The sequence below is a fragment of the Sinohyriopsis cumingii genome, chromosome 1 (assembly GCF_028554795.1).
Source record: "Sinohyriopsis cumingii isolate HCF-2022 chromosome 1, ASM2855479v2, whole genome shotgun sequence".
NCBI lineage: Eukaryota > Metazoa > Mollusca > Bivalvia > Unionida > Unionidae > Sinohyriopsis > Sinohyriopsis cumingii.
In genome coordinates this window covers 56,900,585-56,924,818 of record NC_142961.1, presented here as the reverse complement: position 1 = coordinate 56,924,818, position 24,234 = coordinate 56,900,585, and the positions used below count along the sequence as shown (strand labels likewise).

General features: G+C 36.8%; 1 protein-coding gene across 1 annotated transcript in view; it reads left to right on the top strand.

Annotated features, from left to right (window-relative positions):
* Positions 1 to 24,234, top strand: part of LOC149806915 (NAD kinase 2, mitochondrial-like) — a 50,295-nt gene that overhangs the window by 5,689 nt on the left and 20,372 nt on the right. The window contains exons 2-6 of the mRNA XM_089959642.1: positions 608 to 696; positions 5,291 to 5,461; positions 11,127 to 11,216; positions 14,969 to 15,202; positions 20,135 to 20,286. Of these exons, the coding sequence (XP_089815768.1) occupies positions 608 to 696; positions 5,291 to 5,461; positions 11,127 to 11,216; positions 14,969 to 15,202; positions 20,135 to 20,286 (736 nt within the window). The remainder of the gene's footprint in view (positions 1 to 607; positions 697 to 5,290; positions 5,462 to 11,126; positions 11,217 to 14,968; positions 15,203 to 20,134; positions 20,287 to 24,234) is intronic.

Below are 24,234 nucleotides of genomic sequence, written 5' to 3'. Positions count from 1 at the left end.
ATGTTTTCCATGTCCCTGACCAAGAGGGCCTAAGCAGTTGAAGGTCTGTTTGTTTGTGCATCCTCAGAAGGGACTATTCATAGCAATTGCCACATTCCTGCCAAAAGGAATATATTGGCAGACAATCTGTTTAGGAGAGGAAAGATAGTCATCAAAGAATGGTCTTTCTACCAGTCAGTGGCAGATTAACAGCTCATTCATTAGGGGAGACCATTAGTGGACTTGTTTGCAACAAGGCAAAACAACAAGATCCCCTTTTACATTTCCCCAGTCCTCAACCAAAGTACTTATGTAGTGGATGCTTTCAGCCTGAAGTGGTATCATATGGTCACTGATGCCTTTCCACCCATCAGTATGATTTTACATGTACTTCGCAAATTAAGGAAATCCACTGTTCAACTCATTTTGATAGCCCTTTTATGGCCCCAGTGATCTTGGTTCAGCAATCTTCTAGTCATGCTGACCAGTCCAGGTCATCACCTCATAGGCGGTACTATCATTAAAATTAGTTTTAACACCCCACCCATGCACCCTTCCACACAAAAACTACATATTTATTCAGGCATAAAGAAACTATGTTTACTGACATTCGTAATCCTGTTTTTAGCTTGAACAGAAGAGATCAGACTATCAAGTCCTGCTGGCCAGGCATGAGAAGCATTATAAGAGTGTGGAGATCATGAGGCAAAGTTTGGAGTAAGTATCACCCAGTTATCATGTATAGGGTATGTATTCTTGCCCAGTGTCAAGATTTTCATAGTATTGTACTAAATTTATATTTTTGCTTCATATTGTCTGTAAAATTTAAGTCATGTGATTGACAGTTTTTAGTTGCCTAGCAAAATTGCTTGCATAAAATGGTTGCAAGGTATGGAAATTTTCCATCCTTTTATTGGTTACATCAGACCCTTGTATGATTCTTATAGGTTGCTTCCTTAGGAAGAATATGATGAGGGAAGACATCACGACTGTTCAGCAGCATGTGCTTGCATGGTCCTAGATTTTGGAAACTGCACCAGTTTATGTACAGCAAATTTATACAGTGGTGTTGAATCACCTGGCTTTCCTTATAAAGCATCAAGAATGTTGTGTTATGTTGTGTCTGTCTCTTTTTCCATCTATTGGTCAATTATGAAATTTTCTCCTTCACCATCACCAACATTTAATGGGGTACTTTAAATTTTGTACATATATTCTACTTGCTCACATGATGAATACGTTTGAAAAGGACATTCTAAAGGTTCACATCATAGCCTTATAAGGTCACAACAAGGAGTTCAGACATTGAATTTATAGAAATTTCCATTACTTGATCATATATACTTTTAATAGAAATTCATATTTGTATGTTTGAAGGAACATAAATGCTATCACTGCAGGGCTTTCCACAGAGTTTCAGGATGAGGAGTCCTGCACTCTTCTCTCATGGAACTGGAGTCCCCAGCCTGTTTCTGAGAGTTGCTGACAGAGACTTGCGTCCCTCACTTTCAGGAGAGAAGGGAAAATGAAAAAGTATATGATCATGATTTTATTACATATCTGGATTAATTTCTCAGCATCATAAGATCACATTAGAGAGAAATTATTTTGTAGTAATTTTCCCAAAAATTCATATAATACTTTACTGTCTGAAAACTAGTTTTTTGAAACAGTTCATTTCTTTACTTTTTCAAATTCTTTGGTTTAACAAATGCATGTTTGGCATTCTGGTTATTGAAATCGTGGTGTTCCAGATGCTGCTGTAATATCATGATTAATGTATTCATGGTTTCTTGGTATGGGACTTTGCTGCTTTGTAGTCTTCTCTTTTCAAGTCAGTTTGCTCAGCAGCATACAAAATTGTGTGTTTTGCATAGCACAGTAATCCTGAAATAACCCGGGTTAAATTCGTGATTCAGCTTTAAATCAGTCTTACGCTACTCACAAATTGCTTTTAATATAATACCATCTGATTTTCCACTGTTTTAAACCATGGGAATTGCTTCTTCCACTCAGGTTTCTAACTTCTCACATTATTAATAATGCTGGCATTTTTATCAGGGTCCTTTGCCATATTTGAGACAGAGTTAGGATTAAATATGCATTCAGTGTTTGAGTTCTCTCTGTTGTCTTCACTGTGTTCTTGCTTTCTTCTGTTGTATGCCTTTTATTAGCATTAGTATAATTTTCATCACAAGTCGATTTTGGAAAATTGAAAGCAGGTTTTGGTAACTTAATTTAATGCATTACAGTACATTTCTACTTGTCTAACAATAACAGGAGCTTGTATACACATTCAATAGAACATATGTTTCTTTTAAGTCATCACATCAAGGAAGGATTTGCTGTTAATTATTTACACTGGCTTCATGCCTGTTTACTTAACCTGAGCTGCTTCACAGATTAGTCATGACTGACCAGACATAAAGAAAGGGGAGTGTTGTGTGGGAATTGAGGTGCATCATGGGTACACATTACACAGAGAAACTGTGAGCCCTCTGCACATTTTGCATGTGTTTGACCCTAAAGCTTTTGTCCATGAGAGCCCTGTCACTGGTCATGGAATATTAACCCTAAGTTGAAGATTTTATGGTATATAAATTGAAACATAATCCTTTCATTTGTATCATAAATGAAAGTGTTTTGATACAATTACATTAATAACTTTTATATGACCATCTGAGCTGTTTGTTTCATTGTAATAAAATCTTTATAAAAAAAAAAGACAAAGAGAACTTGATGATGAGCTGTGATCATAAGCAGCAGTTAGGTTTGATGAAAACTGTGTTAGAGAACCAATTAACTGATAATATTGTTTGCAGCCATGTAGTGCTGTTTTTGGAATTACATGCTGTTGCTTTGTGTTTATTGTTGGTCTGCTGCATAGAGATGCTTTGTGGAATTATAGAGTTTGCTGGAGCATGAGGAAAATTTGGAGTATTGTAGAAGGGTTCTTTCCAATGTGCAGACAGAAAACTATGCATAGGTAATCATTATTTTTGCGCGATCTATTATTTGTTTTATAATGAATATACTAAGTGATCATTCACTTGGTATATTAATTATAGCAACATATACATATAGAAGGGGCCCCGAGTGGCCTAGTGGTCTAAAGCACTCTCTGTTACGGATCACTGCCATCTCACCTCTGTCTGCATGGGTTCGAGTCTCAGATTCGGCCAATGTGGGTATGTGAGAAAGCCTGCCAGTAGCTTCTCGTGGGTCGGTGGTTCTTTCCGGGGGGTTTCCCGGGTTCTTCCTGCACCATTAATACTGGCCGCCATGTATAGCCTATTGTGTGCTGAAAAAATGGCATTAAACCCTACAACAACAACAACAACGACATACATATAGAAAATTTTTTATAGATATGAAAACTAAATTGCACTCAGGTAGCATCTGTACCTGACATTTGATGACATGAAACTGGATGCATAAAATGAGATGAAAATTTGAGCATGAAGTAAATAGAAAGATGAAACCTTGGTAAGATTTGATGCTTTTGGATCATTATTCACTATGATCTTGTTAGATTTGATGCTTTTGGACAATTATTCACTATGATCTTGTTAGATTGATGCTTTTTGGACCACTATTCACTATGATATTGTAAGATTTGATGCCTTTGGACCACTGTTCACCATGATCTTGTTAGATATGGTGCTTTTTGGACCATTTTTCACTATGATCTTGTTAGATTTGATGCTTTTGGACCATTATTCACTATGATCTTGTTAGATTTGATGCTTTTGGACCATTATTCACCATGATCTTGTAAGATTTGATGCTTTGGACCATTATTCACTATGATCTTATTAGATTAAAGCTATTGGACCATTATTCACCATGATCTTGTTAGATTTGATGCCTTTTAGACCATTATTCACTGATTTTTTAAGGTTTGATGCCTTTGAACCATCATTGACTATGATATTGTTAGATTTGATGCTTTTGGATCATTATTCACCATGATCTTGTTAGATTTGATGCTTTTTAGACTATTATTCACTATGATTTTTTAAGGTTTGATGCCTTTGAACCATCATTCACTATGATCTTGTTAGATTTGATGCCATTATTCACCATCATCTTATATGATTTTATGCTTTGCACCATTATTTAGCTATAATCTTGTAAGATTTGATGTGTTTGGACCATTATTTAACCATGATCTTGTAAGATTTGATGTTTTTAGAGAATTATTAACCATGATTTTGTACAAATTGATGCTTTTTGACCGTTATTCACCACGATCTTTATTGGTTAGGTTTTGTCTTCAGTTAAAGTTTACTAGTCTAAGAATTAAAGATTGATGTAACCAGCCATATTGTATCACAAATTGATAAATGCCTTTTATGCATTATGATAATTGGGGCGCTGCATTTGCTTAGTTGGTAGAGCATTGGACTGATAATGTCAGGGTATCAGGCTTAATACTTGCCCAGGATAGATTGGCTTGGCTGCCTTGGCATGTCCTTGGGAAATGTACTTAGTTCCCACTTCCTTGGCATGATAAAGACAATATAGTATTAAAAGTGTCATTAAGATCACCATAAACAAAAACAGTATCATATAAATAAATAAACTTATACATGTGAGTCCATGTTTGCAAAATGAGCATCACTTGTGCCATTGCATAAATCATTTGCAGGATATGCTAAGTTCCTAGAATGAATAAAGACGTAGTGTTTTCCATTTCTTTCTATCTTTTGTTGAAATGTTCACCAAACATTGATCTGTTACATTTAGAAACATGTTTGTTACTGTATTTGTTTGCCAGTCTTGACATTCAACACATGACATTACATAAAAGTAAAGAGTTCTTGAGTTTAAGATAACAAGTAAAGTATCTTGTTTCTTTAGAGTATATTTGTAGGTACATATGCTTTAGTTTCTTCTTGTTTGTATCATCCACAGAAAACAAAAATACAAACATCCCTCTCCTCTCATGCTCTGGGAGATAAATATATTTTTTGCTGAAATATAGGCAGTTTGTATACATGTTGTAAACTTCTTTATTATTTTCTTCTTAGATAGAAAGATGATACAGGTATTTATTTGTTCGATAGTTTATATTATTTAGATTGTTTCATTCTGCTGTCTTAATATGTCAGTTGTTGTGGGGTTTAATGCCATTTTTCAGCACATGATAGGCTATGTATGGCAGCCAGTATTAATGACCACTCTGCCACTCGGGGCCCCTTTTAATATGTCAGTAGTTGGAGTCTGTTATATGATACTGTATAACCAGAGTAAACATTGCAATTCATTAATGATATTGAATCACCTCATATTCATTATACTTTTTCAGGAAGAATAAAATTGAAACAAAGGTTTTCAGTCGCCTAGAATTCACTGAGGATTTGCTAAATTGGGCAGATGTTATATTTGCTGCAGGAGGGGATGGCACATTTCTTTTGACAGCCAGCAAGATCCGGCAGACTCATAAACCTGTGATAGGGATTAACACAGATCCTAAGAGGTACAACACTATTTTTTCAAAGTTATAGCATGCAAATCAAGTAAAATTTATAAGAATTCATACCATTGGAGAGCACTGATACATGAGAACTCCCACACATTAGTTTTAAGTTGAACATATAGAAATATTCTCAGCACAGTATACAGTTATATACATTTTTTTTATAGAAAATAAATGTTTATTTTAATTATGAACTACCTAAATGATGGTGATAGTGATAATGATCTTTAGAGTTTGGAGTAAGGAAAGTGTTTCTGGAAATGCCAGTGAGTGATTTTAACCCAAAAATGATGTTGAATATGAATTCAATATATATGCCAGATGGACAAAATTAGACTGCATGCCAGTCAACCCCAAATTCTGTGGTATTTTGAAATATAGAAAATGCAGAATACCAGGCCTAATTATAATACAGGCAATTTAACAGTAGAATGCATTTTTCAGTCTCGAACAATTTGGTCCTTATGAATTTTGTGCTATAAATTTTTTTAGAACTATACAGGTTAAGAAAAATTGAAAATAAATAAGAATCTAAAAAAGAAATTCAAAAGTAACAATCTTTAATTATCAAAATACCTTTATCTGAACAAACAGATTATGGCAGTATGAACTTGAAACCCTGATATAGTATTCGTGTTAGTTTTCCCTGGAAAAGGTCCTCAAATGTTCTTTGACAGGCATGGTGGCTGGTTTTTGTACCTAATTCGTAACCAGAAGGGTGTAGGTGCAGCTTGAGTCCAGACCAGGCTGACTTGGCAGGGCAGAACACTTTTCTCTTGCTGACTTTGTATGATATAAACTTAAGTGCATTGAGATGAACACCGATCAATGAATCAAGTGCTCCTCAGCTATCTCAAATCGTGTATGTAAGCAAAAAAGAATAGTTAAGATTCCAAATTAAAGCAGTTTTTCTCTGTTTATTTTTAACAATATGTGTCATATTTAATGCATTCCAGATAATCTACTAACATCATAATGTGAAAAATCTGTGATAGACTTTTACAATCTTTGATTTTTTTCTCTCGTGATTGCCACTTGGACTTAGTGTCATAGAAAATTGCATATTTAGATTTCTCCATTGAATACATGGACTGAGCTGCTTCCAGAATCCAGCAATCCAGGAAAGATAAAAATTTAAATAACTAGATGCTTTCCGGTTTAAGCATTTGCTTGGTAGGGTTAATGTTCTTATCACTTAGCCTCCTGAAATCCAAGAATATCTTTGTGGTTTTGAATCATCCATTGACAAATTGTGTCTCATATTGTGTAAAAAGGTATTTACTGCATGTTGCAATTATTACTTTTGAATCTAGATAATAATTATTTGAATTGTTTTATGTTGTACTCTTCATTATTCTGATCTTGTGCTCCAACATGGTGTTGTTGGTGCTCATTATTGTCTTCTGTATGTTTCATTTGTTTAAGTAACAAGTGTTGATTATTTCTGCATGTGTACACTTTTGGGCAGCCAATTCCTTCTTGTCTTTTTAGTGTTTTTGTGTCATAGTCAGAGAAAGATTGGTCCATGGGGCTGTGTAAAAGCCCTAAGAGCCTAAAGAGCTGTGGGAAATGCTTGACAGTGTGATGTTCCAAGCCTTCTTCTAGAGACAAGACATTGTCAGTTATTAGCATAGTGGGTGATGCCATGATGGTTTTCCTCCCATGTCAAAATTTGATTTTTTTTGTTGAGAATGTTGACAGCAATGGTAACCTCTTGTCAGGCAGAAATGGAAGAACAAGAGATTACAGCAATGCAGATTCCAGATATTTCCCAGGCATCATTGGAAGTACACATGCAACAATACATTTTCTAGCCTGAAGTGGTTGTTTGCACACTGCATCCATGATAAAAATCCAGTGATGGCTTGGAGTTAACACAAGTGTTCTTTTTTATATTGGCAACCCAGTGGGCATAATTCTCCCTGTTTGTCATAGCATTGCTTTCAGGCCTGTAGGTCCAAGCACAGGAGTTATTTGTCAGAGTTTGATGATTCATATTGTCATCCTTCAGACATTGCACTGCCAATACTGTTGCTGATAGCCAATCCATACCAGTTGATGAGTGATGATGTATCTGTCACTTTCAGGAGCAGTGCCACATACTGGATGGATGTTCTGTTGTATGTGGGGATCCAGCTAATTAGTCCACCAATTTTACCACACTTTACACCCAGGTGCATCTTGAACCGACACTCCAGCTGACTGCTCAACCACACATCCAGCAAATTCCCTGATCATCTGTACTGGTAAAACAAGACGTGGTACTTGATGGGCTCCCAATCCAATTGACCGGTTTGTTGGGGCGTGCCACTCACAGGGACAAAGATATCACCTCATCCATCAGTGTACACCCAAGGGGTGTAAAATTGAGGGTAAAAGAAACCTTGATGTCAGAACTGGGGGTGTCAAATAAATGTTGGGGGTCAAAAATATACTGACAAATTTTCATCTGACCTGTACTTTTTCAGCTTGAAATAAGAAATTGCAGCTTGCATAACGTACTCTCTCTAAAGATTATAAATAAACCAACAGACACAATTAACAAACAAATGCATTGTCCACTCAAAGAATAATTTTTCTTTTAGTTTAAAGTTGTACTTTTAACAGTCTCCTGATAATTTTTTTGTAGCAATATTAAAGACCAACACATTATATATAACATATATAAGCCAATACCAAAACCCGAATAAACTTTTTAACCAAATGGCAGGTAATTTTCTGATTGTCACAAAATGTGTACTGTCATCAGTTTTATTGTATTTCATCCTGGAACACATTTATCCAAAAATCAAAGAGGCTAATGATTCGTCTTCTTTTATTTAGTAAGTTACACTTAAAATTTTAAATTTTTCTCTTATTACTGCACAGTTACAAACCAACAAAATCTGCATTGATCCCCAAATATCACATTTGTCCCTGCAGGCTTACTAATTTCTTTATTGGGAAAGAATGCCTTGGGTGATAATATGTTTTCGAGATATCTTGTGGCAGACAAGGGCAGATTTTTTTAAAATTAGAAAACCATGTCATGAAAGGATTATTCAGATTTGCAATTTTCTCAATTATGCAGTCAGAAGTCACATTGGTTATCCCAATGGATGTGCTGTATTCCAGTCAAGGGAATTATTTTCTCCATTTTTTTAGTTCAAGTTAGATCCACAGTTACTCATTTGTGTTCTGCTTCTTTCACTTTCTTGGCCAGTGATTCTGAGTGCACACCATTTTCATTTGGAGATCACTTTTTGGTCTGATAGACAGTGAGGTAAAACGTCTGGACGACATCTTGCTGAGCTTGATGGAAATCGTGTGAGAGCTTGCAAGATTAAGTGAAGCTACTCCATCATAACAATGCCTATGCTTGAAGTATACATGATGCTATCCCTCATCCTGAGCATTGGATATTAAATATTGATTGCATTATGTGAATCTTTTGTATCCAAAAAATGCACGGCAAAAAAATGTGTGCATCAATTTTCTCCAGCTTGCATCTCTGACACACAGATGTGCATAAAGGGAAATACTGTCCCTACTGCCAGGTATGTTTTACTTGGACATGGACACAATGCCTGAGGAGGACAGGCCCCCACAATGAGTGTGAGGATAACCTCAGTGGCTTTTTATGCTCTGACTCCGCAGTGTTTGATGCTGAAATAGAGAAAGCAGGCTGTTTCTTCAGCTTGCCATGCCGCTTGAACTGGCATTGAGGTCTTAGATTCAACAGAGAGAGAATTTTGGCAAAAAGATAAATGGCTAATTACTGCATAACAGCAACAGTTTTGACCTCAGTCCAATTTTAAGTTGCATCGGGCCACTCAATTCTTTGCAGGTAGCCCACTTATCAGTGGCTGCCATTTTTCACTTGCCATGATCAATGAAATATATAATCAGCTGAAATTGTATCATTCCTGCATCATTGGTGCCACTGACTGGAAGTTATGATCTGCACAGGTAACTGTTTGGATGGTTGAGGAGACCACTTCTTGCCCAGTTTTAGCACTGTCAGTGGCAAGAAGGCTCATCTGTGTTTCCTGTTCACATACATTTTCTAGAAATGAAAGCCATATTAAGTACATTTCATTTCTGGAAAGGTCAACTGAATGGGAAGACAGGTCTCATCATGTTGTACAACTTGTCACAGTCTACCTCCTGAAATGGTGATATTAAGGGGGGATGCCAATTATTCAACATATCAGTCAAAGGCAGGTTCACTGTCCTGACTGACTGACTGTCAGAAAGGGGCCAGCTTCTTCATATTTAGTGGTCAGACCATCCAATGAATGATCTTCCATTCAATATGAATACGTTTGTGGGTATCGAATGATAGACCTTTATGTAGCGAGTTGGAATCACAAACCTTTGTATCTCCAGTCTTGAACCCAGAAGTATGGGCTGTTGATGCAATTTTAGTCAGTTGGGAGGGGTGTTGAGTCTATGCCTATACCCCTTTTGTTCTGTTACCAAGGATAATGTAGGAAATGAGGGGTTAGAAATGCCAAGTAATTCTGGTCGCCCCTCTCTGGTGGGACAGGTCCAGTGTGAACAACCAGCTTGATCAAGCAGTGGTGATACACAGGAAAATGCCCCAGATACCCAGTGTGGTCACATAGCCACGGTTACAGGTGTTTCATCACTGCCCTCACTGTCTTCCCCATCATGCCTGGTTCTTTTCAGGAGAGCCTTGCATTGAAAGGAATTTCAGCTTTCTATCTTGCAGAGAATTGTGCAAGCTAGAAGGCCTTGCACTTCAAAGACATACAGGGAAAGTGGTCAGTTTCTGGGACTGATGCAGCAACTCAGACAACCACCAGACCAGTTTGACATCAGCACAAGCTCATCACGAGTGTGGGTTCAACACTTTCCCTGGCTTCACCCAGAATTTTCATTCAAGAAGGAAAAGTCCTTCTTTCCTCTTACTTGTGTACTGTTTTCATGCGTTACGTGACCATTAATTGTGCTGTCCTCTTGTTAGGTGAGTGGTTTTTCCCATTCACATAGGGAATTCAGCTATTCTTTTCTCAAAGGGCATATATGGTAATGATACAGGTAGAATGCTCATGCATTTTCTCCTATTACCTATTCTCTTTGCATTAATGTGATTGGAGAATTTATTTGATGGAGAAAGTAAATTATTTAGTTAGTTGGGTTTTGCTGAGAATACATCACAGATTATATTACTATTAAACCCTTCCTTCTTCCTACAAATGCAAACATCATTGTTGATATGTCAATCAGCTTAAAGTGGTAAACACCCAGTTGATGGGTAGCCCCCACTCCCATGTAGAGGCAAGGGAAGGTAATTAGTAAGAGTTTTATTCCTTTGTCTCTATGTTATTTCCAACTTTCTGACTCCATTGACTTCACTGACACATCACCAGTTACGGTTAGTTTGGAACAAAACTGTTAAATATAAACTGTTTAGAACAAATGAACACTCCAAGTTGGTTAATTTCTAAAGCCACTACTTATTAAAGCAACACTAATCCATGTAATTCTGCTTTTAGGGAACACATCATTGGTCCCTTGAGCTTATTCTAAGAAGATTCCATATTTTTGTAGCAATAAAAGAACTGCAGGGACGGAATTTAAAATGTGTAACTTCTATGTTAGGATTCATCAGTTTATAACCTTATTTTGTCGAAGATCACTTTGATGTCTTTTCTTGCAGGTCTGAGGGATGCCTTTGCCTTCCAAAAGATAAATACTCAGCTGACAACTTTGATGCTACATTGCAAAGACTTTTAGCGGGGAACTTTAAGTAAGTAAAAAAATAATGATGATAAATTTTCATCAGGCTTTCAACAGCCACAAAAATGTATTCAAATTTTTGGATTATGACAAGACAAATTGCTTGATCTTTGTGGTTGAGTGCTTAAAATGCTTGCTTAGTTCAACTAACGAGAGCACATGATAGGCTATTCATGGCAGCCAGTATAACTGGTGGAGGAAGAACCTGTGATAACCTTGGTAAGAATCACTGACTTATGAGAAGCTACTGGCAAGCTTTCTCACATACCCAAATTGGCCAAGCTGGAGACTCAAACCCATGCAGACAGGTGAGTTGGCAGTGATTCTTGAGCTGAGCTAGTGGTTGCATCATAGGCAGCTCCTAATCAGTTTTGGGAACCAAAATTCTGAATTCAAGGTTGCTCTCTCTCTCTGTCTCTGTCTGTCTGTCTGTCTCTCTCTCAAACTCTGATTTTCAGAGATTTGCAGAAAGTGAAGAAATTTGATTGGCTGACTAACCCAGATTAGTTCCCAAAAGAGGGAAAATTGTGGATGAACTATCTCCTCAACCTAGTGGTAGAGAATCCCAGGACATTCCAGCCATCTTCTAAATTTCTGAAACAACTGTGCACACAGGTTCTCCATCCAAAAACCCAGAGTGGTTGAACTTTCATACGCCTTTCCCCATACCCTATGTTTCTTAAATTCTTGTAGAAAGTGAAAGGAACTAGGATTTACATGGGGATCTTAGTAACAGATCCTTCTGTTTAGAAATACCTTAGGTGACATACCCTTGCTATGATGGAGATTTCTGTGAGAAATCTGTCCCTCCAGCCAGGCCCTTGGAGTGGCTGGTACTGGTGGTAGCCGAACCATCTTTATTGCCAGCATCCAGGCAAACCAGCTGGCTGTTCTGGCAGTGCCGGATTTCCATCATCTCACTATTTATGCCTTGGAAAGTTTTTGACATTTTCAAAGAGGAGGACATTGAGTCACCAATTTCACCTGGTATAGCTTATTCAGAGCTGCAAGCAGAACCAGGTCAGGACTCAGTACATAGTGAGTGTGACGAAGTTCCTACAAATCAGCTGTACTCAGATCCAGCCATGGAATGGACTGAATTTAGCCTCAAGGCCGCAGTCGATGACATTTATAGGGTGTTGGCAACTTTAGAAAGTTAAAGCTATGGTAGATCTTGACCAGGAAGAAGAGATGCTGTCCTTTCGACTTCTTTCCCATTCAGATAGAATTAAGGAATTCAAAGACTGCCTGTCTGGTAGAATTGCGAACCCAGGGAATTCTAAGACATTCCTTTCTGGAAGCCAAGTACCAGTGACATTGTCAGCTTGCTGGTACAACACTCATTCAGATGCCTGCAGTACTGGTCTTCAGTCCTTGATAAAATAACATCCTTGCAGCAGGTTACATGTCCGCTCCTGTTTCAATGTGGAAAAAATGTTTTCCATGCCATATCCAATCTACTCCACAATGTAGTCACTACGTCTTAAATGTTAGACTTAAAGGTCAGTGCATTGACCATTGACTGCTTCCACCAACTTCAACCTGATACAATGTAACACATGTTTGCATTCCATGTCACTCAAGTCTCATCCTACCCAGGCTTTATGGATGACCGCGTTTGGGTCACTGTTTATCTTTGAAGGAAAATTAAAGAAGTTCAGAGGCAGGCAGCTCAGGAACTGTCCCTCCAACTTGCCATTCAATCCACACATTCATATCGAAAAAAATCAGTCCTACCACTGCAAGGGGACAATAAATCGGCTAGGGATAAGGGATCTTTTCAGTCAGATGTGCAACATAGATCCCAGCCCAGTGCCAGGAGACAACAGTCTAGCCAAGCTAAGAGACAACGATTTAGAAGTGGCAAGAAACCAAGTTTATCCGCCTTCAAGCCTCCTCATTCAAGACATTTGCCAACCCTTTCCACTGCCTGCAAACAGTCTCCCTGTGGACAGCTGCCTCCTTCAATTTCAGGCTCACTGGATCTCCCTACTCCCTCAGACTGATTGGGTGAGCCAGTTCAACTTGGAGCGGCTTCAGATTTCATGTAAAACTGGGAAACAGGATATCAACCCCTTGCTTTGTGGCTGAAATGGGTTATATGCTTGGCATACTTGGAAGTCTCACAAAATCTGAGTTGTCTCATGAAGTTTGCCACTCATTTGATCAGAGCGATCACTGCAAGCCTTGCTTTCAAATGTAACATTTTGATCTGAGATATAGTAGATGCTGTTAGCTGGCATGCAGAGTCAACATTCTCCAGATTTTATCTCTGATATTTAGTTCAGCAGAGTCTAACCTTGAATCTAGTAGGTCTGGTGGCAGCAGCCCAGATGACCACTAAACCCAATTAAAACAATCAACAGAGCCTCTCAGGTTTACTGGATTCCTTCCTAACCATATGTAGGGGTCACAAATCAAGTGACCCAAGGCTCTGTTGCTTATGTAATTAGGAGAACGGGTTATTATTAGCATGGGGAATTCAGCCTTTGTTCTCTAGAAGGATAGCTGAGGTAGAGTTCGGATGCTCAGCGTTCCCTCTTTTTACTTATTCTCTTAACATAATGTGATTGGAGAGTGTATTTGAAGGAGAAAGCAAATTTTTAAGGAAATTATGTTTCTCAGAGAATACTTACCCAATCACTTTACTTAAAAACTCTCCCTTGCGAGCATCCTCATTAGTATATCTCACAGCTAAAAACTAGTGACCACCTAGGTGGCACTCTACAGTTTCATATTTTGCATAGGGTTAGGATTTTAAAGAAAAAGAATTTCCCCAGCTTTCCTCACTGATTATACTGGCTATTTAAAAAAGACCTTGTATATCTACGGTATAATTCAAAGAACCTTTAATTCCCTTTATTTTGGTGTATGATTGATGGGTGTAGGTTATAGAGTATACAGCTTGGCCTTACTTCAGATGTGCACCTTTCAAAAAAGTGCTAGCTCTACTTGGTCATTTTCACTTCCTGAACTTCAGAGGTAAATTGTATAAAAAAGAGCTGATAACTTCTTTTACATTTTATATATTTGGTAATTCATTCATTGCACTTTCAGAAGCTGGTATTGTCTAGTCTGGCAAAATTCATTTTCCCTATTTTAATAGGTGCTATGTATAGTGTACTTTAGGCTAATTCAGGCTGATTTTTTAACACAAGGGAGCAGTCATTTTAGTTAGCAGTGTGCTTAAATCATGTAAAATTTCCAAAAGTACAATATCCAAAGAAATATCATCCACATTACATTAATGTAGCATAGAGGTATGCCAACATTCTCTCCACTGAACATGTTTTAAATGTGAACTACTTCACCTTACATACATCACTCTCTCAAAAGTACATATTAGCTGGTGGGCGCCCCACCTCCACCCCCCGGCCGCCGCCAGTGGCAAGGGGAGGTAATGAGCAAGAGTTATGCCCTTTGTCCATATGAGAGAAAAAAATGATTTTCGTCTTTTAGTAGAGTTTACCAAACATCTTGGGGGGAGGGGAAGAAATACTCTTTTTGGCAGAAATTCTGTTTCAAAGACTGATCATGTTGTTGGTACAGTAAAACCTATTTTGAGGGACCACCTGTTTTGAGAGACCAGGATCTCCATTCACTGATTTAGTAATTATTTAATTTTGTGACCTGTCTTGAGAGGCCATTATTTTTTATGTACATGGTAGTCTTTGAAGACACTTTCAACAGTATTTAGATTTTCTTGAATTTTTATTTTAAGCAGTGGTTGATCAAACAACTTTATGTTCTTTCTTTTTCTAGATGGAAATGGAAACAGAGGATAAGAATTATGATGTCTGGTCTCCATAACGATGATGATCCCATAGAACTTCATGACCAGCAGTTACAGTATCTTGAGCATAGGTATGATGAGCATATACAAGAATTTCAGCATTGTCATAAGCCACCAGACCTGCCCAAAACTTCTGAAACTCCAAGAATTTTGCCAGTTTTAGCATTGAATGAAGTCTTTTTTGGTGAATCTTTATCCTCAAGGTAAATAACCTTTACTATCATACTAAAAAATTCCAACTCTTTTAATAAGCTTTTAACCCTAGATTTTATAAACTTAGCAAATGCCATGAAATAATTATGGAAGTTTCTTTATGTTTATGGAACTTGGTTTTAATTTGTTGTTTAGTGTATGTATCAGAAGTAAGATATCATGTTATGATAATTTGTCTTTCCAGCCAGCCATTGTCCATCCAACCAAAAACAAACTTTGTCAGGGTCTTGCACTTGTGGTAAAAAAGGAAGCATATAGATATTGGATCACAAAGTCGAGCACACTGTAAATGTTAGAAGAAAACTGGTTTTTGCATAATATCTTCCATATTGATTCTGGCTTTTTGAAAGGTCAGAGGTCAGAGTTAGAATGATTCAAAGGAAAAATGAGGTTTCCATGGCATGAATTTTGTTTTAGATTTAGTTCATTTGCCATACTTTATAGAGGCTTGCACTCTGAATAAGAAAGGCACACATTGATTTGGGGGTATAATAAAAAGATGAAAGGTCAGCATCGCTATGTCATGAACACGGTTGGTTCCACACAGAAAATTTAGTTCTTGATCCATACATTGACCAAACTTTGTGCAAGACTAGTGCATTGTGCAAGAATGATAATAATAATAATAATAATAATAATAATAATAATAATAATAATAATAATAATGAGGGCTTTGTATAGCGCCTAATCTTTAGAAGCTGTAAGCACTTTACAACATTAGACAACACCTATAACAAAAAAAAAACAAACATGTTCTCGGTTGATTGAATGATGACATCATTACTGTGCTTGGATGATTGAATGGTAACATCATGGACTGTACTTGGTTGATTGAATGATGACATCATGGACTTTAATTGGTTGATTGAATGATGATTGAATGATGACATAATTGACTGTGCTTGGTTGATTGAATGGTAACATCGTGGACTGTACTTGGTTGATTGAATGGTAACATCATGGACTGTACTTGGTTGATTGAATGGTAACATCATGGACTGTACTTGGTTGATTGAATGGTAACATCGTGGACTGTACTTGGTTGATTGAATGGTAACATCATGGACTGTGCTTGGTTGATTGAATGGTAACATCATGGACTGTGCTTGGTTGATTGAATGGTAACATCACGGACTGTGATTGGTTGATTGAATGGTAACATCATGGACTGTGCTTGGTTGATTGAATGGTAACATCGTGGACTGTGCTTGGTTGATTGAATGGTAACATCATGGACTGTGCTTGGTTGATTGAATGGTAACATCATGGACTGTGCTTGGTTGATTGAATGGTAACATCGTGGACTGTACTTGGTTGATTGAATGGTAACATCGTGGACTGTGCTTGGTTGATTGAATGGTAACATCATGGACTGTGCTTGGTTGATTGAATGGTAACATCATGGACTGTGCTTGGTTGATTGAATGGTAACATCGTGGACTGTGCTTGGTTGATTGAATGGTAACATCGTGGACTGTACTTGGTTGATTGAATGGTAACATCGTGGACTGTGCTTGGTTGATTGAATGATGACATCATGGACTTTAATTGGTTGATTGAATGATGATTGAATGATGACATAATTGACTGTGCTTGGTTGATTGAATGGGAACATCATGGAATGTGCTTGGTTGATTGAATGATGACATCATGGAATGTGCTTGGGTGATTGAATGATGACATCATGAACTATGCTTGGTTGATTAAATGATGACTTAGACTGTGCTTGGTTCATTGAATGAAGACATCATGGACTGTGCTTGGTTGATTGAATGATGACATCATGAACTATGCTTGGTTGATTAAATGATGACTTAGACTGTGCTTGGTTCATTGAATGAAGACATCATGGACTGTGCTTGGTTGATTGAATGATGACATCATAGACTGTGCTTGTGGCAGGAACAGTGCTGATACCTTTGGGCAAAATGCTCAAAATAAAATTGTTTTGCATAATTTGTACACATTCTGACATTTTTTAAATACTTTTTTCTTTCTTGAATTGCTTACATAAAATATACAAATATTTTATTTCAAGCCTGAAACTTAAACCTCAGAAGCTTCTCAAGATAAATGCATGAAATATTTGTTACTTCCTCCCGGGCTGTTATGGAAATATTCTTTAAAAGTTTCAAAACTTAATCTTGAATGTAAAACTGAGTTCCGAAAGTTACACAGACTACCTTTTTAGCTTGCAAAGTTTTACAAATACCAGGCCAAAATTTACCTGTCCTGCATGAAATTGTTTCCATTCTCAGATTTTTTGAATAAAAAATAATGTCAATTGAGTTGTATAAACAAAATTTGACTGCCTGTTATTACTTTTTTTTTAGTTAACTTGGCCATAAAGCCAAGTGAACTTACGGCATTGCCCTGTGTCTGTTGTGTATCCATCAACTGCTCAAAAGTTGCCAGGCCATTTTTAACCAAACTTAGGACAGAGCATCCTAGCATAAGGGCCTTCCATTTTATTGCAAAAGAAATTGAACAGCCATCCAGTATGGCCATCATTACTGAAAGTAGTAAAAACTTTGAACAACTTTTTCTCCAAAACAGCTTAATGGAATTTGAATTCAACAGAAAGTGAAGGCATGAAGACTGTTAAAGTATATACAAAAGGCATCAATCAACCTTTGATTTAGGCCTCCATTACTTTAGCCAGAAAGACCTGGTAAATGGCTAGCCAAAAAACTTAAAAGAAAGTTTGTCGCAAAGCACGTTGCTTGTGACCCAGATTTCTGCTGTTGCATTTGGCCATTAGGCAGATGCCAGCCAGATGAGCCATATCATTCACACTTAGCCAAGAGGTCTGAAGTACTGTCCTTGCAGATATCTCAGATCTGTCTTTGTGAGTTAAACTCTTGGCTCAACCAATGTGGGTATGTGAGAAAGCTTGCCATAGCTTCCCATGTGTCAGTGGTTCTTTCCAGGTTCTTCCTCTAATAAATATTCTGGCCACTGTGTAAAGCCTATAGTGTGCTGAAAAATGGCATTAAACCCTACAAAACCAAACCAATCTAGTCCTACTTGAGCCTTTTGTCTGTCCTGCTTGATTTTCATTTAGAGAGACTTTATACTTGTTTGCAGCACATAAAAATACTGTGAATTTAAATACTTTTTATATTTTTATGTCACTTATCCAATTGAGAAATGTGTATATGGTATGCACTATTTGATGGGATTCATTTCACATACTTGTACCCAGTTATTTGGGTTTTAATAATTCACAGATATTATGGGTAAGTTAAATACTACTCACTGCAAAGTGAATTGACCATCAATATTGTTTATCAAGGGCATTTAAAAGAAAAAATATTGCTTCCATTTTCATGCAAGCACTAACAACCTGTATTTGTAATAATATTTGCGTTTTGCCATATACACACTGCTTGATACAATAAAAGTTTTTATTTAAGTTATATTTTTCTTTACCATAAATTAGAGTTTTAATTCCCTAGTGACATTTATCTAGTTTTGTGCCACAGCACATAACCCCATAAGCTCTTGGTTCATAAAGGTAGCATTCACTTGTTTTTAAATTAACAACCCTTTTGATCAAGCTGCAAATTTAGTACATGTACTTGTTCACTGCCAATTTGAGTTCTACATCTTCCAGTTAATGTTTGACCTTAATCTCTTTTGACATGTAAAGGCAGCACCGTATTTATTGTCCCATATGATAACTTTTTCGATTGAGCTGCAAGTTTGATACTTGTTCAGTGCCAAGTTATAAGGGTGGTTATTTTAACTCCCTGTGATCTTGCTGTGCAGTTCACTTGTGTTTGGTTGTGTGCTTTAATAGATTTAACAGACTGTATGATCAATCTGTTACTTTCTGAGCCCCAGCTCAGTCTCTACATAAGCACCCACACATGACATTGATATATATATATATATATATATATATATATATATATATATATATATATATATATATATATATATATATATAAATCATGGAGAAAAGCCAGTTTGCAATACAAATTAAATATGCATAACAGTAGTTAAAGCATAAGTGTTTGAATGTTTAATTGCAGAGATTTTAACATTTTATTTACCTGCTGTTTAGATAACTTTCCCCATTACACTATAGGGGCACTGTGCTGGTTCCCTACAATATATTAATCCCAGTGGCGTTCTGCCATTCACATCATCACAGTGCTGTCCCAAATAGTGGGTGATGATTCATATGAAAAAAACACTTCCTGAACGCACACACACACACACACACTGTTACTTTCTGAGACCCAGCTCAGTCTTTACGTAAGCACTCACATGTGACATTGAAGCCAAGGAAATGGAATAAAACAATATTTACAATGACCAGACAACATTGGAGGATTTGAGAACTTTATCAGACAGTGAAGATGAATTCTTGGACTTTGGACCAGGTGACATTATAGGGTACTGTGAATCACTAAAATGTGGACTTCATTCTTTAATTGTAAGACATGAAATTAACATATTATGGGATACTGTGAATTTGTATTCTAGTTTGTGATGTATAATTGAATTCATGGATTTAAAATGTCAAGTATTATGGAATTTGATTAGGAAAATTGTAACTTAACAATTTATGTGTGACATATTCCACTCAATAATATAACTGTATTTTACATTGGTTATGTTGCAGTTTTTCATGTTATTCAGTCTGTCCATCTATCCATCCAGTTGGGCTTGTTTTTTTATCCAAAGTGCAACTCTGACTGACAACTAGCCACCTATTCAGACAGGTCTGATTTGCAAAATGCTCAGACTTATAAGAGGGTCAAAGAGAAATAGGATTTTGTAGCCTTAAATATGTGAGGTCAGCTTATAGTTTACTTTTAAGCAAGTATATACAGTAAGTCTGTTTTGGAGTCATTTATGATTCTTATGTTTTTTTAATCGATTTTAAAATTAACATCTCTCTAATTTATCAGGGTGTCTTACTATGAAATATCGATAGATGATGGACCAGTAAGTAAGCAGAAGAGTTCAGGTGTCACTGTATGCACAGGGACTGGGTCAACATCCTGGTATTTCCATATCAACCACATCACTAACGAGGCTGTCAGGGATATACTGTCAATAGGTGTGTAACTACATAAGAAGTATCTTTCTAATATACAGTCACGAATCTGTTGTGGATCATTCTATTTTAAATCATGAGTTCATATTTAATTACAGTTGACCCTTATTTATTTGAACTCCTTGGGAGACAAAAACAGTTTCCAAAAATCGGTGTTAAGATGAACAAGTTTGATATACATCATAATTTTACATAGCTGATGATGTCTTTTCAGTTATTGCGAATCTTTTAATTCTTTGTTTTCACATTTGGTGTTACCACGAAGAACCATTACATTGTAAAATCTTGAGATCAATCAGTTCTGAAAGTTTCCAATTAGGATAGAGTCGTTAATATAACATATACTACCAAATAATTCCACAGTTATGTTCTCCAATCATTTATATAGCTTATTTGCTGAAAATGTTATCATGAAGACTGAGAATATTTACCTTGCAAGACTGTTAAATTTGTACAGGGTATTCTCGCTTCCTATGATATCATGGGTGCTATGGTATCGCGATATTTTGAATTTTCAGTGTTCTGCCGCTTGTCACCTCACATGCACTTACCTTATATACACTGGATGGCCCAAAATTACTAGATCTGCATCACTGTTTTTGATTTCAGGAAACTGTCTATATCAAATGATTACCATATTTGTCAAGAATAAAGCAGTTGAATGTACAGAAGCATATAAGAATCAGAATGTTAAATGTTGCTGTCATTTCTTGATAAGTTCTGATGACTTCTAAAGTTAAGAGAGTTTGACCTTAACATTTTTTGTTTAATCTGTTAAGACACCAAATGTTCATTTTAAAACTAGTTATCAGCTTCATATTTTTATTTAAAAAGAAAACCATTTCATAATAAAATTATATAATGTGCAAAATAAAATACATCATGTATATACAGAAAACCTGTCATGTTGCCACCCCTTCTGCCAACAAACAGCAGTCTATCAAGACAGGTGGTCTGTGATAACAGGTTTGTGAAAAGGACCAGTTTCCTTGGTCAGAATTCAGTACTGTTTAAGAAAGAAAAATACCCACAATACATGTATATTCCATATTCTTTATTCATATTTCTTGTTAAAATATTGCTTGCATTCAACAGAAAATAATTTTAGACAGCAATATAGATGTATGTGTATCATAAAATATTAACATTTTATATTTGAAGATCACAGGTACATGTATCAGCATATGAATTACAAAGTTAAGGTAATACAGATCTATCTCATTGTAATGCAGTAGTCTAGAGTCCATAATCATGGACTGCAGTTTGTACTGAACACGTTATACAGAGAACAGCAGTGCAGGTGGAAATGCAATATATTGGGAATCACATAATAGACTGGACTGTGGTATGGTGGGTCCTTATCAACATTTGTTAATTAATGGTGTTTTGAAAGGAAAATGAGACTTAAATTTGATCTTTATTTCTTTCAATCCATATAGTTATACATTGGCATGATTTTGGTAATGGGGTCCATAGTGGTACCATGTTATATGTAGAACTGTACAGTAATGAGGTGCATTATAATGGGGGAGAGCTGTATTTATGTATCCTGTTCATTTTATGACTTCATTTCTTTCAATCACATAAACTCTTTCCTCCATTTTTTTAATTTTTCTCTTCTTATAGGAGATTTTGCCACTGTTATCAAGATATTAATGTGTGTGTGTGTGTGACTTGGATTTTTAATGTAGCTTTAACAATTTTTCAGTCATATCGCTACGATGTTTACAGTGTGGCAGTTTATACTGATGTCTAGCAATGGGGCATCATGCTGCAGACATGTAGCTTAATGTCCCACACAGTCACATTATCCTGACACCAGGCCAACCAGTCCTAACACGAACCTCATAATGCTGAGCACCAAGCGAGGCAGCTGTTAGTACTATATTTTTAAGTCTTTGGTAAGACTCAGCCGGGGATCGAACCCATGACCTCCCGCATCCAAGGCGGACGCTCTAACCACTAGGCCACCAGAGCAGTTACAGTGTTATCAGTCATCAGTCAGTTGTAAGTAATAGGGACAAGCAGTTTTGGTGAACTCATCCAGAAACAGATTAAATTTATATGTGGACAACAGTCAAGGATCTTGTTAACTGACAACATAATTATATTAACTCTGTAAACAAAGGGTGTGACTTGTTGCACTAAGGTGGACAGGTTACATCTTTATGTGTAATCGCTGTAACATCAAAAAAGCAACAAACAACAAAAATCATTCATAATGACAAGCATATCCAGAAAACGATTATCACCTTTTAGTATCAAAGACCTCATTTACTTCACGCGGGGGCCCCGAGTGGTCTAAAGCACTCTCCGTTACGGATCACTGCCATCTCACCTCTGTCTGTTTGGGTTCGAGTCTTGGATTCAGCTAATGTGGGTATGTGAGAAAGCTTGCCAGTCGCTTCTCGTGGGTCAGTGGTTCTTTCAAGGGTTTTCCAAGGTTCTTCCTCCACCATTAATACTGGCCGCCATGTATAGCCTATTGTGTGCTGAAAAATGGTGTTAAACTCTACAACAACAACAACTACTCCACCTATTACAGATTAACTACAAGGACATACAGTGTACCTGACCACCACACTGAAGACCCCTAAAAAGATTTCTTATTATGACATAAGTGTTAAGTGGGTTTTCTCAAAAGATAAAGAAACAATGTTGTTGTTGTTGTTGTTGTTGTGGGGTTTAACGCCATTTTTCAGCACGATAGGCTATACATGGCGGCCAGTATTAATGGTGGAGGAAGAACCCGGAAAACCCCGGAAAGAACCACCGACCCACGAGAAGCTACTGGCAGGCTTTCTCACATGCCCACATTGGCTGAATGTTAGACTCGAACCGCCGCAGACAGAGGTGAGATGGCAGTGATCCGTAACGAAGAGAGAAACAATGTCAACTATGAATATGAATGGACATGACTTTTTCCTTTGAAGAAAGAATGGTTAATCTCAAATGGTTATTCACACGACTTTTTCCTTTGAAGAAAGAATGGTAATCTCAAATGGGTATTCAAGTGACTTTTTCCTTTGAAGAAAGAATTGTTAATCTCAAATGGTTATTCACATGACTTTTTCCGTTGAAGAAAGACTGGTTAATCTCAGTGGGTATTCACATGACTTTTTCCTTTGAAGAAAGAATGGTTAATTTCTATGGTATTCACATGACTTTTTCCTTTGAAGAAAGAATGGTTAATCTCGGTGGATATTTACATGACTTTTTCCTTTGAAGAAAGAATGGTTAATGTCACTGGATATTCACATAACTTCAGCAGTTCAGTGGCAGCTAGTGACATGTACTTTAGTCTGGTTTATATTCTATAACAAATGACAATACTTGCATGACCAGTAAATTTTAGGAAACTGGTAGCCGGTCTTATTTTTCTTTACATGTAAGGCTTTCATGGTTGCAAATTAAATAAAGGTCAGGGGTCTTTGTCTCTGCTCTTTTGTGATATTATCATTCATAGCACTTTTGTGTACATGAGTATGCACTTTGCTTGTGTACTATCCTAAGTGGTCATGTTTACAGAGGTTTTACAAGGTCAGTGGTGGAAAAATGAACAGAAGAATTTCACAGCATAGTACCAGAGTTACATCAGAATAGAATTCAATACCAGTAGTAACAGTAAATAAGGTTACACCACCTGCATAAGAAACCAGCCTACAAGAAAACGAGGAGCAAATTTCTGATACTTAACATTACAGTAAAGTTTCAATTTTTAAAGACCAAATTATAATAAAGACCTTGTTAAGAAACCAAATGCCTTGTTAAGAAACCAAAAAACAATTTGTTCCATCCATCTTATTTAGAAATGTACCAAAAAAGGTAAAATACAGATTTTTTTCTGGTCTGCACAGGAGAAGATAAAACTTTATAGTGATAAAGGTGTGGGCTGTAAAAATTTAAACTGGAGTCCAGATGATAAATAGGAAATTTTTAAACACTGCAGAC